At 42.5% G+C, this 19,089-nt stretch overlaps 1 protein-coding gene across 1 annotated transcript in view; it reads right to left on the reverse strand.

Annotated features, from left to right (window-relative positions):
• LOC104953634 (receptor tyrosine-protein kinase erbB-4) overlaps positions 1–19,089 on the reverse strand; it is a 58,029-nt gene that overhangs the window by 9,506 nt on the left and 29,434 nt on the right. Inside the window, exons 11-14 of the mRNA XM_010780606.1 lie at positions 17,779–17,961; positions 2,027–2,182; positions 298–373; positions 35–181 (exon numbers count right to left, since the gene is read on the reverse strand). Of these exons, the coding sequence (XP_010778908.1) occupies positions 35–181; positions 298–373; positions 2,027–2,182; positions 17,779–17,961 (562 nt within the window). The remainder of the gene's footprint in view (positions 1–34; positions 182–297; positions 374–2,026; positions 2,183–17,778; positions 17,962–19,089) is intronic.

A 19,089-nucleotide genomic window follows, 5' to 3' on the forward strand; every position in this document is an offset into this window, starting at 1 on the left:
TGTATCCGTTATTATGTAGTGTGCGTTTCCTCACATTTCACCATGACCATGTAGACATCTATGGTGCAAATGGGCGGCTGCGGCAGACGCTCCCCTTTCTCCAGGATGTCGGGGATTTCTCTCGTGGGGATGCCGTCGTACGGTTTGCCTCCGAATGTCATCAGCTCCCAGATGGTCACTCCTGGAGGACGTCGGGGAAAGGAAACAGGAAAACAAGAAAGATGGAGAAACGATATTAGAAGAAAGAAAACGGGGCAAAATGGAAATTAAGAAAACGATGACACAACAAGGACCCACCATAACTCCACACGTCACTCTGATGGGTGAACTTCCTGTAGTGGATGCATTCCAGAGCCATCCATTTAATGGGCATCTGAGGAGAGAGAAATACAGACACAAACATTTTAATATTGAAAAAGACAGAAAATCACACCTTCCATTATTTCCAATATTCGGCTCAACAGCTGACCTATCTTTTAATCTAGCGTTTGTGAGATATCGGAAAATCGACAAGCACATTTTCCTTTGTTCGATAATACTCAAGCACTGTGATTGATTCGCTCCAGTCCAACCCTGGGATCATCAATAGTGGGCGTACTTTTTTTTGTATTGGCCTCACATTATCTCCACGGTGTGGGAAATAGTAATAAAACGAGCCCTTTGACATTCCTCACATGGGCAGTGGCACGCATCGCCATATCCTAACCAACATATGATCTCCATATTGACTGGAGGGAGGGGATCTCCAGCTGTAGAGCCCGCTGAACAAGGCAATTATCTGGGCTTTTGCACACACATGCTCACGATGGGTCATTTAGAATAAAGCCCCGCCTTCGACGTGTCTTCTCTTCAGGGAAAACGATCAGGAAGAGGGGGAAGGAAATGCTTTGTGTTGCAACATCTCCCACCCTTTTTCATTTATTAAATATGTTTCACTCGCTTCAAATTCAACTACCACCGGCTCGATAGATGCAGCAAATGAACAAGCCAATTTAATAAAGGGAGTTGATCAGGACAATTTGCAAAGCAAGTCTCGAGCGAGGGAACAAGAAGGGGCTTCTGATTAATGTCGTCTCGGTCCCCAAACAAAACAAACTGATTGGAAAGTGTGGCGATGTTATTTGTTTGGATGGAGTGTTTCTAAGAGCTTTATTAGGGAGAGTTCAGCAGGCTTTGCTCGACCAAAAGAGTTTCACTGCTTGGTAAACATTTTGCTCAGTGACACGTTAAATGCATTTGTTTCTTTTTTGGTAATTAAGATATCTAGGTTGAAAACACCCAATGGGAAATAGGAAAATACATATGTTTTTCTTCATTTCTCCATTTATACTTGGTAGACAACAGCGTATTTCAAATTAATACTTAGTTTTTGCAATTAGACATTATATATAAATGATACATATATTGTGTTAATGGTTGTATTAAAGTGTTAGAGGGGACTGTTTACTGAGCATTTTTAGAGCTATCTCTATGCTTAAGGTCAGGTGAGAAATGCCTGCCAAGAATTGAATTTGTGTTCATTTAGCTGTCCCAGACATACTCTTAAAGCTCTGTGCAGTGAACAATTAACATTATGATAAGAATGGAAATAAGAGTATGAATATAAAAGATACATCGTGTAGGTACTGCTTCTGCTAAAATAATGATTTGAGTAGTTGGATCTAAGATTAAAGAAAAAACACATATTGTGTTTTTAATGTGTGCCTCTCTAAGGCAAACTATTACATTTAATTAAAAAGTAAAAATAAAAATGTAATGGGAAATGTGCTTATCTTTGCATCTTGAAATTACAAATTATATTCAACTGCTTATGCAAAGAAATTGTCTGTATCTTAACAAAAGGACCGCAATATATAGTTTTAATACTTTGTATATACTTAGCACTTAAAAAAACCTCCCTGGTCACCAGCACTGGTAAACAGTACTGTACTGTATGCACGCGCACACACACACACACACACACACACACACACACACACACACACACACACACACAGGGCATGCTCACGCCTCCACTTACACCAACCTTGCCCCCGTCTGCGTTGTACTCCTTCTCGTCGGCGTCCAGCAGCCGCGCCAGGCCGAAGTCGGTGATCTTGATGTGATTGGGCGACTTCACCAGCACATTGCGGGCTGCCAGGTCTCTGTGGACCAGCCTCCTCTCCTCCAGGTACATCATCCCCTGAGAGAGGGAAGCAGAAAAGGTGAGGGGGACTATAAATCTTCTCATGAGGCCATCTATCATTTCATATCCCGGTCTGAGATCGTCGATGCGCTAAATGTCAGCCCTAACGTCAAATTATTGTCATAACTGTCATCATCATTAACCGCACGCCCACGCGGACATTTAGATTCCATCTTTCATCGTTATCGTACCCCATAAATGATACAGAGAATGTTAGGCAGCTTCCATGGCACGGCAGAGATGTCAGAAATTCAAACTTTTGACATGTGAAACTCTTGAGTCACAGCTCGAAAGAAGAGAACAGAAAAAAAAAATTGAGAGGCAGAAATCTGACAAAACGTCAACATGCAGAGGATCCAGTGGCAGACAAGTCCTTATTAGATATGTGATAACACTTTCTATGACACATAACATACTCGTGAGTTTAGATCTGCTATAGAACTGCATGGTTATAGTCATAGACACACATACATATTCAAAGTGCTTTGTAACCATCAACACAAATGATAGAACCTTATTGGGTCAAAATCATAATACTTCCATACTTGGCTTTTGAAAGGATCTTACTCTACTTTTAACATTCCCATAGTTGTTATCTCTTTATATTGCATTATAATCACTGTTATGCATTATAATGTGATTAGAAATGACAAATTCAACCTATTTTGTGTTTGCTCCTATTGCATACATTTTATACTTAATTAGTATAATAATACATTTGAAGTGCAATTAATATGAACGTATGCATGAAAACAATTACAATCATAAATAATCCTTGCAAACAATGCAGTATGATATTTCAGTTTATAAATCCTTCTGCAATGTGTTACGATCAATGTGAAAAGAACGACTGAAATATGTAAAACTAACATTATTCCGTGCTGTAAGTAGATTATAGTGTGAACAGATTTCTACAATGCCTCCTGATTCCTGCATGCTGAAAGATATATTTGAAAAGCTGCCAACACCAGATATTAAAGTGATATAGTGAAATATTAATGCAGGTGAAAGGACATCTTTCTCCCTGCAGTATCTGGACAGAGCAGCTTGTAAAACCACAGATCAAACAGAGACTGTCCGTGTCTCAGTGTGTCTCTCAGTGTGTCTCTCAGTGTGTAACATCAATCTCTACTCCTCGTAACATGTCCAACTACGGTGTAATCTTGTTCCGTCATAGCAGAGATTGTGTTTCTGACATGCCGCCTCCGTGTCCTCGATAATGGAGGGGCATTTTCAAGACAGCTGGGCAGGTGGAACAATAGATGTCCTTCCAATTTGTTAACGTTGATTATGAACACCCCGTGAGCAAGGCGAGCGACGGGGGGAAAAACAACAAAGCCTTGAGCGGAGAGAATGGCTACTTTGCTCTGCAGCCTTAATTTGTTGCTCAATGGGCTGGACGGAGCAAGGTCTGTTTCACAGTCGCATAAAAACCCATTTGCAGCCATGCGAGACAAAGGTTTAGCTGCAAACACACATGGCTTCTTTTTTTCTCACCAAAGTGCTTTCATCATGCCTTCATGGGCACTGACACACGCTCACCTCCGTCTTTTGTGCTCATAGCTTTCCACAACTGCCGGATGAGCAGGCAAGGTTGGACCAACTGAAGTGTATCAGACTGGATGTTAAACAAGTGGATGCCATTTTTTCAAGACGATCAATAAAAGCACACAGAGAGGAGGAAGGCAGACGGCGAAAAGATTTCAACCAAGGTCCGCGCCTCCGAATCATTGTCCATTTACCACACGGTGAAAATACTTTTCATATATAAATAAATATCAGAGTGTGTGTGGGCACATAGCGAGGCACATTGTGTTGAAATGCTCCACCTCCTCCTCCTCTTCCTCGTCTCGAATAAATCGATAGCGCCGACGTTTGGCGCCATCATCCATCATCCGCTGGCCTCTTGGAGACAGACACACACGGAGACTGAGACCACCCAGAGACCACCCCCTACTCCAAAGAAAGACATATTTCACAGAGCGAAGTCTCGCAATATCTTTATCTGTCATTCCTTTTGCGTTGTCTTTCACTCTTTTTCTTATTTGTACCAGTGCAGGCACTCTCCCTCAACTTATTCCATTTCTTTCTTGGCCTAGATAAAATGTCAGAGCAAGGCCCCAAACACCTCGCAGTTTGCTGAAAGAGTATTTAAAATAGATTACTTCTAGGGGGTTCGGGCAGGCGATCAATAACAATGCTGATTACAATAAGCCTGAAGAAGCCAGCGCCACGCAATATTTGTCCCCGATGTCAACGTCGAGAGGAATTAGGAATCAATGGTCCACACAGTCCATTAATACACTTCGACTTAAAGTGACAGGGCAATGAGGGGAGGCCATCGCACTGTCAGGGTGAATGTACAGCGGCCAATTAATTTCCAGCCACTGCGGGCGGTAAACACCAGCGTCCCGGAGGAGGATGTGGGGGCAGCCCCCGGTTTTAGAGGGTCCCGCTGATCGTGCGGCTTTCACACTGCTTAAGAGAGGCAATCCCCGGAGTCCTGAGGTGTTTCTAAATGGAATTGGATCATTTGTGATTACATAACTTGTGTGTTGTCGATCGCACAGGAAGTTGCAGGGGCAGTAATTAAACCTGCCACGTTTGGTAAACAACGTTCCTGCTCCATTAGAAATCGTACTTATTGGAGTCCACACAATATATTACTTTCGTACGATTGACAGGAAGAAGGAGCTTCACTGATTGGTTGCAAGGTTTTCTTACTCATGCTAATGCGTATTGGTCATGTTGTGAATTGCAGATGAAGTTTTAGCTCCATTTGGTAAAACCAATGAAAGAGGAAACCTTTCTTTGCACCCCCGAGAGGTAGAATCCCGTTGTGCTTTCTCTCAGACATTACTTTTCTGTGTCGAGAGCGTTTGAGGCCCTCCAAACTTTCCACTCAGCTGCAGCACTCAGAGTTTAAAGTATACAGTATGTTTACGGCTGACCTTTAAAGGGCAGGATGATGCATGGGCTTATGTACACAAACGGAGGGAAAATGCATCATGTCTCTGTCACTTCTAGTTTCCTACTAAGTATAATAAAAACACTTTTAACTCTTATTAATGAAAAAACCTGTATGCACAACGGTAATGTGATTCATTGGCGTAACTACAGATGTAACATATGATCCATTTCTTTGGCAGGTTTGCAGGCAGGACCAATCCGCACAAAGGCTCCCAAAGTTCACATCAGAGCCCTTAAGCACAGACTAAAGCTCCTGTGGACTTAAAAGGAGGGCATAGAAAAACCTGCGACATCGTGAGATCCTGGTAACATTCTCTCAGAAGAAGTCCCTATGTCTTACGTTATTGAAAGAAAACCTTTGACTTCTGTATGAAAGCTTAGCATGTCATGGGAAAAGAGCTAAGGAGGCCTGAATCTTGTTGATCTTGTGTTCACTTCCCGTGTGAAACCAAATGTCACTAAATCATGTCACGTGACGACACCTCAAGGAGTCATCTTACTTTCCTCGCTTACATAACAAACTAGTTTTGTTAACTAACCCTAATTGCAAGGTTAACCACGTGTTGCATCGTGAACTTGGAAAACCTGCGTCATTTAATTTGTATTACGCGTTGGCACTCTGGAACAAAACTCACATTTTAATGTTGACATTATGTCAGATTCAGAAAGGCAACAGAAGCAGCAGCAGCTTTAAGTACAATTATTTGGTTCGGGGCCTGCATAAAACAGGAAAAACACGTACTTGAACCCCGTATGAAAGGTCCCGTGGGAGCTTTGTGAGCCACATGCTACACTGGAGCATTAAGGTCAAGGACCCAGCAGCACTGTTGCCCATCCAAAATGACGGCAGGGTATGTTTTAAGCCCTCAGAGCATGAAGTGCTACCATGCGAGTGTGAAATATAACACTTTGGTTTTTAACATTGCACTTTATGGAACTTTTGAACAGCTGTTCAGCTAAGACCTTTGCAAGAGTCACAGCATGCTTTAGGACAAGTCAGCAGCACTGTCACCCATGGGCAAAAATAGTTTCACGAGCACATTTCTTCATGTGATAGCCATCTTTACATCTGTTCACATTCTTCATAGTTTACCCCTCTCTGCTGTTGTGCTGTTGTCTCAGAGAAAAATGGATCAGGCTTTTAATTGCTATTTTCAAGTTCAGTCAAATAAATCGAGAGAGGATGTGGTTTGTTTTTTTGTTCTCTGTAGTTTATCCTCGTCTGACCCGACACAGGCGGGATAATATCAATGTTCTTTAAAACACCGAGGTCTTTTTTCATCTCAGTGGAGCCCTGGATTGTTTACAGGGATTAAAAGTGTTTTGAAGCACGCAGCAGACCGGGTCACGGCTGGTCTGTGACCCATTAGCACCTCCTTGCAAGCAGGGAAAAAAGGAGGACTAGAGATCTGAGTCTTCGGCAATGGAGGAAAACAAGAGGATGACGCCAAGCATGAATAAAAGAGTAGAGTGGTGTGGAACTGCGGGGAGCAGTAAACCCCAGCGGGGGGGGGGAGAGATGCTGTGGAATAAAAGATGCTGGGTATAAAGGGGAGCAGTTGGAAGGTAAGTGGAGAAACAGGAGGACGGACATGCTGGAGTACAGCAGGTTAGAAATTCAACTTCCAATGTTTGTCTGTGATATCGACAGCATTACCTATACACTGACGGGGAATCATTATTAAGCATGTCTGCGTTGGTTGCCAGGCAACATGCTTTTAGAGGAAGCATCAATGGTAAATTGACACAAACATCCATGAGCTCATTTAATGAGGAATTCATGTCAGGAAACGACGGCATGCTGGGTTTCCTACAGAAGGTGAGGTGTCTGTTTCCGGAGGGAGCGATAAGAGCGCCACATGTGGTGCACCCACCCCCATCCCCTGGCAAACCCCACCCAATGGGCGAAGAAGCAGATACAATGTGAGCAATAAGGGTGTCCGAGAGCGGGGGACTGGGCCCTGTGCGATAAGGAACCACAATGGTGGTGCATTTGGTCGTCCGTCACATGGTGTGTGCTGCACGCGAGATAGACTGGAAGCTGTTCCCACCGAGCTGGCAGTCTCAAGAGCACGTGTGAAAAAATGTGTGTTAAAGAAAAAAGGGGAAAATCGAAGAATCCACAAGTCAATGTCCACATGCGCCTCTCTTTAATCATGTTTATATCCACACAAATTTACTTCTGAAGCGTTGAAATCACTTTGCACCACGGTTCGGCACGTAGCAATTTGCAAAAGAAAAAGAGGCGAGGAAAAAAAAAACAAGAAGCTATGCCAAGGTGGTGTACAGTTGTGGGTTATCTCCGCGGAAACCAATAAGCCGCTAAGTGCGTCAGCGGATGGTTTGGATGGTTAATGAACGATCCAGGTGAATGTGACATGATGTGACATATACCCATAACGACAGCTCAGCGGTGGCGCAGCAGTCGGGGTGAAGGCCCATTTACTCCGCATTCAGCCGTTCTCTGGAAGCACAGTGCAGGAAAAAATGCACCGATTTATCAACCTGAGCCGAGTGTGTTTAGGAGTGTGTGAGCATCTGTGTGCACCTGTGAGAGTGCGGGGTGTGTACAGAGGGAGAGGGGGAGATTCCTTCAGTGGGAGAGGTACTTTAGAACAATGGGCCTCATTTACCAGGATGTTTCATTCAAGTTGATCCAAATGAGCAGGTTGCTGATTGCCATATAAGGGCAGAACATACAAAGGTTGATAGATTTGAGTCAGGGTTGAACTTCCAAAATGGCCGTTAACCAGTTTTGTGATGTCCCACTGATATTCGACCTGGTAATCCATGAGTCTAATTGGAAGTTAGTGCCACCTTTTAAGAAATGTCCCCCAGGCAATTCCACGTCTACGATAATTGGCCGGACTACTGACCTAAAGGCCCTAATGGTTTGAAAGCTAATGAAAAGATAATGAATTCATTTCTTTTTCTAAATAGAATTGAACTGAAAGCAATTATTTTCCCAAACACGTCAGCTTTAAGTTGTTCTTAAGTGTTCTTCTGAGAGTGCATCGTGGTTTAATAACAGATCTCTTCTTAAGAACGTTTGGGGAATTACGCCCAATTTTGGAACTTGTTGCCGCTTGATGTCTTCGTCTTTTGCTTCCGTTCTTAATTACCTACACTTCAAGAGAGGGAACTAAATGTAAAATGATCTAAGCTCTGTCGCCATGATCACAACTCCCCTGTGGGACAAAAAGATCCCTCCAAAATGTCACTGTGCAGGCAATAAAAGACGGCTGCTGGCACATTTACATGAGCAAATGTCAATACTTTTTGGGCTGTTGCAGTGGAATTACAGAAGGGGAAACTTTTTGATCAGTAAAGTTTGAGGAAAGACGTAGCTTGAATCCATCTCATATGAAGACAAAGTACTTCTTGCTTTCAGATCAATATTTAGCGGCAACACAAGATGACATGTGCAGCGATGCGGCTAAATCTCCTTGCCGGGTGATGGCACTATCGAAGCATCAATTAATGCCGGTAAGATTGAGACCTTGTGACGTTTAAAATAGCCTATAGGCAGCGCTAATGATGGGTTACGGTGACAGCACAGCGGCCTCTGCGTTCGGCAGGTGAAGCAAACAGAGAGTAATTGAGAGAAGAAAAAGGACCGAAGATCTGATCCTTATTTCATTCCACCGAGCACGAGGCTATACTCCAAGCGACGTCTTTACATTGTCCGATATACTTGATGAGAAGTTGTGTTTTTAATCACAGCAAGAAGCCGTTGGCGTTGATTCAAACTTCTAAAGTGGAAATGTGGACATACACTTGTGAGTAAACACACTTGTTTGGATGTTTGAGTGCTTATACAAATCATATGCATTCAAACACGATTGCATTATGCGCAAACACGCACATGTTTTCTTATTATACTGCCGTCTACTTCCAGAAAATTACTACTTTAGTAAATCCAGCTGAGTTAGTTTTATTAAAATGACATATGTAGCACCTTTAATGCAAGTGCAGTTAAAAGTTGTATACCGATGCCTGAGACAACAAGTAAAAAATAATAGAAAATATTTTAAAAAATCAGCAATTTGAAAGATTAAGACTATAAACCAAGATAATAAAATAAAAAATAATATAATACAAATCTGTTATTACAGTAAAAGTGGTAACACAGTAGTAAATAAAAACTTGATTAATACAAGAAATGTAATAATGTGAAAACGTACAATTAAATACTTGAATAAATGATGAGTCCATGATTATTAGGTAGGTATTGTTATTGAAGTTTGAACAATACGTTTTATGAACAGATTTCAAAAACGTATGCAGAGTTGCAGGAGAATCCACGCAAATGTCCGTCTCCCACTCTCATCTGGGAGCGTGCATATGCCTGTGTCTAATGAGACTCAGCTCTCATGAGTAATAGGTGTGTATGGAGAGAGGTGACCGATGCAATCAGGCCTCCCTACCCCGTGGATCTGGCAGACAAAATCCCTCCCCTTATGCATCCTTGAGCACTGCTGATCCTTACAGATAATTAGAAAGACCCGGGGGGCTTATCCCCTCCGCCGCCAACTCTTCACAGTCTACCTCCACCCTCATTTTGGTGCATCAGCAAGGACATGTTCGGGGAGGGGTCCATGTGTGTGCATTGGAGGATGGGGAAATCTGCTCAGAATGCACATTAGTTGGTTTTGTTTCACACTGTTTGGTAACCACGGCGTGATGTGTTTCCCTGACAAGCTCTGAGATGCAAAGAATTGTGGGACTGCAATATTAATGAAGCCCCTGGGAAATGAATTGCTGAACATGGACACGGCCTGGAGGTTGCTGACTGTATTAAATTCACCGTAACTTGATAATTTGTAACAGTAGAAAAAGTAAAAGGATCATTGACTACAATGTTCTTAACTGACAATGGTGAACACGATCGAGACATGATTAATTCATTTGTGATTGTTATGCTGTCTCTTTTTGTTTTGCCCTGACTTCCATTGTATCTTGTCTCTATGTGCATGGATTTGAGAGACTGTTTAAAATAAAGCAAAAAGACTAGGAAAAACCTTAGAAAAAACAACAAACAAGGCAGCTCAGCCAGAGAGTACACAAGGTCTTTTTTTACAGCCAAAGTATTCCTTCAGATGAGAAAAAAACAACTCCATATACTAACTCAAATGCCTAGCGGCAACTTTGGTGGTTTCATTTCAAACCAACATGGACAACTTTAATTCCACAGTTCCATCTGATATGTAAACTTCATCGACTGAAGCTCTGGAAGCAGATAGTAAGAAGACTTTGAGTTTGAATTATTAACATTAGCAAATTCAAGACTTTTATGGAAACTATATTAGTATTTCTGCAACAAAATAGGTTTAACAAACCAAGCGGGTTACAAACATGTACTTAAACTAAGATAAAGTACAAGCCACCCAAAATGGCGTTAAACCTGAGGATATCATTTGGCCAAAAGTACACACATTAAAACGATAGTTCTAACATACAATGGCGCGCCTCAGAAAACACACATTCAACATGTTAATAATAAACAGGCGGATCTGTTTGCTTCTCATCCATTAACAGGAATATAAACAAACGCTGTTGGCAGGAGTCATTTTACTGTTCAGTCCATAATCATAATTGTTTTCATCGCTCTATAGACAATTGTTCCTGTTGAAACACCTTCTATTCACATCAACATGATGGAGACGAGTACTGCTCTCGGAACTCTAGTATGTTGTCTTAATATAGTTGTATATGTAAATATATAACATGTTTAATGGTCTTCTTACAAGCAAGATCCAAGTAGATATGCTTTATGAGTGTCTCTTGGGGTTTCCCACGGGAGGGAGCTAACAGGCAGTGCTTTTCAATGAGGTATAAAGATGTGAGGGCTATATATGCAAAACAAAGATGTGTTCTACTAACTCCTTGGGATACCAAACGGAGCATGGAGAACTTTTAGGAAGCACACAAAGGAAAGCCTGCTCAAATAGCATGAGACATATACACAGACAGATATATTTGAGCCGGTTGCTGTTACAGAAAGCTAATGTATCGCCCTAGCAAACAATACATACATATCACAAGGGTACAATATCAGAACATATTTCAACATGGGTGTAAATGTCTAAATACACATGTCCAAGCCTGCATGCAGTCCATTGAGACGTCACTCTTATTGAGATGGGATAACATGAGCAAGGAGAAGAAGGTGATTTGATTCAAGGCAAAGACTGAAATCCATCCTTCAATGAGGGAGGAAAATATGAAGGATGTGTGCTGAGGGAGGCAGGGAGAGAGATAGTGCAGGAGGGGAATGAAGTGTTAAGGCTTGGCTAATGAGAACAGGCGAGATGTGTTTGCTCAGCACAGAGCAGCGTATGCAGGGAAGCCAATGACACAGAGGGCTCCACGCTAAGCTTGACCAGATTGGATCTCCAGTCATCGGGTGGCATCTCCGGGGAGCCACTTCGGGATGCAAATCTGAGCACACGCTCTGATGTGGGAGCGTACACGTTGGTGTGTCCCCACAAGAATATAAACACATGGCTGAGCACACATGGGGCCAAAGATTGGGAGACACATTTAAAAAGTGCACAGATTTGACTTTCCCTGACTAAGCAATGGAAAAAAGAAGTGTGTGTGTTTATGAGAGTGTTTTTTTGACTGTATGTGCTTTTCCATGCACATAGCCCGAAGCTTGTACTGTCCATTTTAATGATGTTGCCATGGTGTTTGTACACCAAGAGGCAACCTTCTCTCAACATGTAAGCAGATGTGTCAGCGCCTATTTATTACCCTTAGGAAGCGATTTTCTAATTGGTTAATGCTCCACTGTTTGTAAAATACAGCATGTTGTAAAAGGTGGAGTTTTAATTAAAGTAGACCATATTGCACATTTATGATAGAGGAGTGGGCCGACAGTTGTTTGTGGGTCTTTGTGTTTTCTTTCAAAGTGTATTCTTACTTTTCAAAGTTTTTTGTTTTCGTTGTAGTTCAGCGTAGGGCTGCACGATTTTGGGAAAAAATGTAATTGTGATTTTTCTGACGAATATTGCGATTGCGATTTGAATTGCGATATTTGTTTTTAAGCGACCCAATTTAAGTTTATTGTAAAATGCGGCCGTAACTCCGGCTAGGAAGGTCGTATCAACATGCTCCCGTCTCTAGCACCCCCGCAGCCCGAGCTACGAGTGAAAGAACTAAACTTACATGAAACTTCCGTTGGGTTGCTTTAAAGTCAAGCTTCAGTTTAAGATTCACCCTGTAATAGAAACATGTGATGGAGCATTACTAACCTGACTCAGACGGTTTGTTTCACCAAACCATCTAGGAAAGCTCCATTGGAAGCCATTTGGAAAGGGCAGGCACTTTCAAAAATACTTGACAGGTGATTGGATCAATCTGTCTATCACCTTCTATCATGGGCCACTTCTGATTGGTTAACAATGGCTGGTACATGTGGAGCACGGCACTTCTGATTGGTGTGGATGACTGACACACAAGAAGAAAAAAATAATTGTAAAAAAATTTCAAAAAAAAAATGTTAAAAAAGATCACAGGCTTTGCGATTTGATAATAGCATCATTTAAAATCGCGATATCGATTTAAAGTCGATTAATCGTTCAGCCCTAGACTTCAGCGACCTATGATTTAAAAAAAACAAAACAGAATTGCAACGACTAAAAACCAATATGGCGCTGGCCAAGATGTAACTGTAGTCCACAAACTAATAGGTGACATCACACATGCTTCCAAACATGTTTCAAAATAGTACAGGATTGAGCTGGAGAAATGATCTGAGGTGAATTTGTAAAACCGTGCCAATACTGAAGAGTGCTACTTGAGGGATTCTAACGTCAGTCCAACGTTCGCCAGTGGGTGTGTTTATACCGACCCCTTCACTGCTCACCAACAAAATGTTAGTATGTGGCCTAGATTCAAGCCTCCATCAAGGCGCCATCCCCCCACAAACCAATCAAGACCCATGTCCAGCCGGGGCTTCACTGCCAAAGACAATCATTTCACCGGCAGGACAGCGACTTCCATTATACTGAGCCTGAGGAGAGACTGTGAGAGGAGGACGGAGGGAGAGAGAAAGTTAGACTGGAGGAGATGAGAGCCAAATTAAAAGACTCCCGTAGCCTCGCATACACTCAGTTCCGATCCCATATTTAATTCAGTGATTGATTTGTTCATTAAAATACATCCCAAACCTAATTATACCATTAATAATCCAAAACCTAATGAAAAAAAGATGCTGTGTATGTGTGTGTGAGAGGACGAGTGTGAGAAAGAGAAGGGGAAAACGAGAGAATCAGTTAGTGAGTGATGAAGAGAAGATGGAGACAAGAGGGAGATGCAGACAGAGACATAAATACGAGAACGGGGTCATTAAAAAAAGAGCTAGTGTTCTACAACTGAACAAACATTTGCACACAAACACATACAGGGTCACTTCAGGGTATGTGGAAGGAGATCTAGGGTGAACTTTGCCGTTTGTGAGCCCAAGCACATGGCCACCATGGTAACGGAGAATAGACAGATTTAAAGACATGTTTAAAATCGAGTAGAGGAAAGACAAGAGAGGGATAAAGCTGAATGGGTAGACAGTAGACGAATAGTAAGAAAAGGATTTGAAAGAGAAGGAAGACATAAAAGATGAAGCAAAGAAAGGAAAGGATAGGAAATAAAGATTGTAGGAGAGGTGAAGAAAGGACAATGAGGAAACTAAATAAAGGAAAGGACACCAACAGGAAGAAGTAAAAAGGGACGTAGAAAAAAAGGAAAAGAATGATGGAGACTAATAAATTAGAAGCCATTCACACAGATCTAAAGAGACCTCTGTGTGTGTCCAGTGTAATGTGTGCTAAAGCATGTGTGCGCCGTTGTGCGAGCGTCACTCATTGTGTGTGTGTGGCGGTGAGAGCGGGGCAGCCCTGAGTGTGGCTGGAGATTAATGGGGGCCATTATCTCAATGCCCAAAACACTCAGTGATGAAGAGTCACTGCCTGGCGACAGGCCTCGGCCAATCAATTTGCGGCGCAGCGGTCACCTGCCCGGGTCAGCACCCACACACGGGCGCTGTTCGTGCTGTTGTTGTGGCGATGGTTGGGGGGGAAATGGCAAATTGCCACCACATTATGGGGAAACAGTACATTTAATCTATTTAGGCGCTGTCTTGAGGTATTCACTCGTTCCATTGTGCAATAGTCCTTAGCTATAGGAGACATTTCAGAAGTAGGTATTTCCCTTTTTGTGTCAAACATTATCAGGCTACACTTGCTTCAATTACATATCCTGAATTAATTGTGTTGACATTCTTTAATTCACTTCGGGATATGCTGTGTGGTCACGATCAGAAGGTTTACCATGTCTCGCTATGGAAGAGTGCAAGTATTAGCAGCAAAGTAACGATTCTTTCATTCACAATATAATGGAAAGCAAAGGTCAGGACAAAGAGACGGTTTCAGTGAATGGAATCTTTCTTCTACTTGTTTGATTTCCCCCCTCACCGTTAAAGATATCCAGACGTAATAACAAAAGCATCCCAAGCTATAATAAATGCTTCTCCTCCATGTTGCCATTTTTATGTTAAGCTAAGCTAACTGTTTTCTGCCTAGAGCTTCATATTGAACAGCGGATATGATATAATGAAGTTATTAAGTTATAACCCAATAATTCTACTACTGGCACTCTTAATATAAGGAACACAATAAGGTGCCTTTGATGAATGTATCAACTGTATCCTATGGCCCCTCTATATCCCTCTCTATGCTATTTACTCCTCTTCCTCCCTTCCTGTCTTCTGTCCTCTGTCTTAACTATACCCTTTTCAAAGCTAACTGAAGTCCAAGGGAAAATTGTTCTACCCTTTTCTAGAAAATGGTGTGCCTTTCCAAAGGATGCTGATTCACCTGGAGGACAGGTTCCCCATCATTACCTTGAGAGTGCAAAGATCACTCAGGGAAGAGGTCTCAGAGTTATTTATTCTCCTCACATGCTCAAACACACTTCGGCATGTGCTCAAATACACACAAAGAAGCACAAATGAATGGAAAGTAACACGGCGCAGAGAATGTCTGTCTTTTTCTGCCTTGAAAAATATCTCAGGGCTTTGTGATTGAGGACCTGTGGGTTGGATCCAAGAGGCTAATAAAACAAAGAGCAAACACGCTACCTGGGATTAACATCAGCTCCATGACATGCTGTTAAATAGACTCCCTGCTGCAACTGGGAACACACACCTGTATCAGCAAGAGGGGAATGTAATTGACTCGATTTGATCCATGAGCAGTTTGATGTGGTTCAGCTTAGTTTTTAGCCATGCTAGCATCAAGTGTGAGGGGAGAATGAGAGCACGTTGGTGACTCCAGATGAACACATCACAATCTATGGGATTTTGTAAATACATTAAATGTCTAACTCTCTTCCCCTGACTCTAGAATTATTGGAATAGCCAACGGTAACCATTTTATAATTGTAAAATATAATAATGATGAATTTGTTTTAACTTTTTTCTGCCGTTAACAATAACAACGCTTAAAACCGTAGACTGCCACAACAGAAGTGGAAGCAACCTGTCAATCACAAGGTAACCCGCTCGAAAGCATACACTACTTGATATTTTTGACTCTAAATGGCACAATGATTAACAAATAAACATCATGCTGTATTGAGGAAGACTTGAATCCATTAACTCGTGAGGAACATGTTCACTCAGGTAATAACTCAAGTGAGAAGTAGAGTCATGATTTCATAGATTTCTATCAATTTAAAATTCTCTTCGGATATCAGAATAGCTAGAGACCATTTGGTGTGTCTCCAACCACAAACCATTATTGACAGAAATGCAAGCAATAATGGAAAGGATAGGTAATTCAGAGGAAAGTAGGAACACAAGAAACAATATGGATTGGACCAAATTGATTCACAATTCCACTCGATAAAAAATGATTTCCAATAAACCAGTCCGGCACCATCGTGCACGCTCTACATCAACACACAACAAGAAATGACAGTTATTGGAATCAAATAATACACAGTTGCATGTATGTAGTGTGTGTTTTGAAGAGAGTTGTGAATCATCTCCTCTCTAGCTCTTCCTCCCATCTAGAAGACACTCCCCCCCCTGCACTGCTACAGGTGAAATCGAATCCAATTACGGCAATAAGTACCTGCTTAAGTAACCTGCTGCTCCGGCTCTTGGGAATCATCCATCATGGGGGAATTAAGGGTTAAGACCTCCAACACTAACCCACAACCCGGTGAGACCAGAGCTCTCATCCCAAACTCAGATAAATGAAACAAGCGTGTGAAAGAGAATATTGCCTTTAACAATGACCAATATGAATCGACTCCAAAGGCCCGACAGACAGGGGAGTCCTTTGGAAAGAGGAAATGATATGAAGAATGGCAAAGCGGGTTACTTATGAAACATGTCATTTATGATTTTACTGTTTTTTTATGGCATCACCCTAAGATAAATGCGTCCTTAGAGATAAAGTAATATAAAAAAGGGTTTGATTGATGAAAATAAACATTTCCCAACACACGTCAACTTCCCTTTCTTTGACAATTATATTGTTGTGATGGAAAGCAATGGCTGATTTCCATTTGATTTGTCACTTCAAGTACTGTGATCACACTCTTCCATTTCAGTTAGCTATGTGTAACACTGGCAATATCCCTGAATTGTTAATATGATTTTCTACCATCATTTTGTCTTGAATTTTGGCCTGCGGTTAAGCAACACAGATGCTCTGTCAGTAGACAAAGATCATTTGGCTTGACCAGTGGAATATTTGTATTATACAAGCGCTTCATTGAGGCACAGGAAACTTAAGTGGATAGAACCACACATCTTCATTATACAACTGGCACATTTGGAGAGCACAAAATCCACTGGCAGAATATAAACAGTTGTTTGTCTTGTCAGAGCTGATGTTGGGGGAAGCTTCTGTATCACAGCAGATGTCTGCCTGCCCAGCATGTAATAGCAGCCTAGCACCCTACTGCCATCCCAGAGTTATAACTTCAAATCTCACCCAATAGTCACACTACCAAGCTGCATCGACTTCATTTGCAAACAAATGCTCTGTAGCTAAGCAAAGGTACACACAGTACTTCAAGCCTTACTGCTGTCTCGGAGAATGGGCTTTTAATTTGTCAATTTCTTGCCCTGTCACTCATTCCCTAAAGGAATAATGCGTGTTGATGTGCTTCTAAAACTGAGTTCAAGTCATTGTGAAGGGTTGGGGAAATGATCAGCGTGTCAAATAGTGATGATAATAAGGGGCGAACTGGAAAGAGATTCAAAACAAGTCAACAACAGTAAACCGGCGCACATTTGGCATATATCTTACAATGCTACAAAGCCTGGTGCACGTAACTGAGAAGTCACTGGGATCATGGACATTGTTCAAGCTGTTTAGAAAGCTGTTTAAATAGGAATTTGGAACGTCAGTCATATCATGTTTTTGCAAATTTGGACCTTGTTCGGGGTGACACTGAGTTTGGCGAGCCTCCTCATGTAACCATCCGCCACATGCTGGCTTCGGAGAAAAAAAAAGTCACAATGACATTAACACAAACCCATAATATCTAGTACAAGCGTCACACCTGCCAAGCGCCAGATGCCGTCCACTCGTGACCGAGCCGCTTACCTTGGCGATTTGGACACACCAGTTGAGTAGCAGCTGCGATCCGATGTTGTCCTTGTGCTCGTGCACGTAGTCGAGGAGGCAGCCGTGGGGCATGAGCTGCGTGACCAGCTGGATGGTGGGGCTCAGGCACACGCCGAGCAGACGCACCAGGTGGGGGTGCTCCATGCTGGCCATGATCAGGGCCTCCTGGGTGAGAGGGGGGGGGGGGAAAGGGACAAAGAGGGACTAAAGAAGGCTGTCGCAATTCATGGCTGTGAATACAAAACAAGTTTTTCCTCTATTTACTTTGATCTATGGATTGTGGAAAATAGGAGCGTATTTTATTTCCACAGTCAATTAGTGTCTTGGCATGAAATTTAGAGTGACAATCATTTGTGTTGGAGCCTTCAGAATCTCGACATCAAGACTAGGAACACCTGCTGTGGATATTCTACTCATGGAGGAGTAGTAGAATTGTGTCTGTCTTTGCATCTATAATCCATGGTATAATTCTGCCCTGTATTCCAAAGACTTCCTACTGTAGGTGGAGTAAGATGCATAAATTAGGACTTGTGGGATGATGACTGTATCTGCATGCACAGCATCTGTTCACAGAGTATTCACACTGTGCGAGAAAATCCTGCAGAAACCCTCTTCAAAGCTGCCTTTTTCCATCCATTTTTGATGGTTTATAAAACACAGAGGTTATGAACTGTTGCAGCATCGAAACACCGCAACGCGAGTCGAGCATTTACACACTGCCTGTCCAATACAGTGTGTTTGATTTCCAATACCTCTGCGTGTGAATGCGTGTCTTCCCGCAGCAGATGGACGTAGAGTTGGGACTCCACGTCGGGTAATTGTTATTGCCGCGCTGCGAGCAGAAGGATGTGCGGCGGTGATGAAGTGTCATGATAGCGAGGGGCTGGTACTCGTGTCCGGCGTGTGTGTGTGCATGAGCAGGAGCTGCACTCAGAGTTTAAAGAACACTCACTTCCAGCCTCTCAGTCACGCGCTCTCACATGCGGACACGCTCTCTAAAACACTCACACACTCAAGGACGCACTCCCTGCATACGGTCGAGGAGGTGTATATCCAGGCTTGGCCCCGGGGCTGGCTGATAGATAAATGAGGTGCCTTTTTAAATTTAGGTGCTAAAGAATGAGCTTAGAGGGAGAGTGGTGGCCGTGTGGATTAATTCTAAACAGGGGAGGGGGGGGGCATATAGGCCATAGAGAGGATTCTGGCACCATCAGGGCTCTGATTTAAACAGAGCCTCGCGGCCCAAGGTAGTGCCACTACATCTCCACTTCATAAAACCACCTGCCCCCC

Source organism: Notothenia coriiceps, unplaced genomic scaffold (genome assembly GCF_000735185.1).
Source record: "Notothenia coriiceps isolate Sejong01 unplaced genomic scaffold, NC01 NC01_scaffold00022019, whole genome shotgun sequence".
Taxonomy (NCBI): Eukaryota; Metazoa; Chordata; class Actinopteri; order Perciformes; family Nototheniidae; genus Notothenia; species Notothenia coriiceps.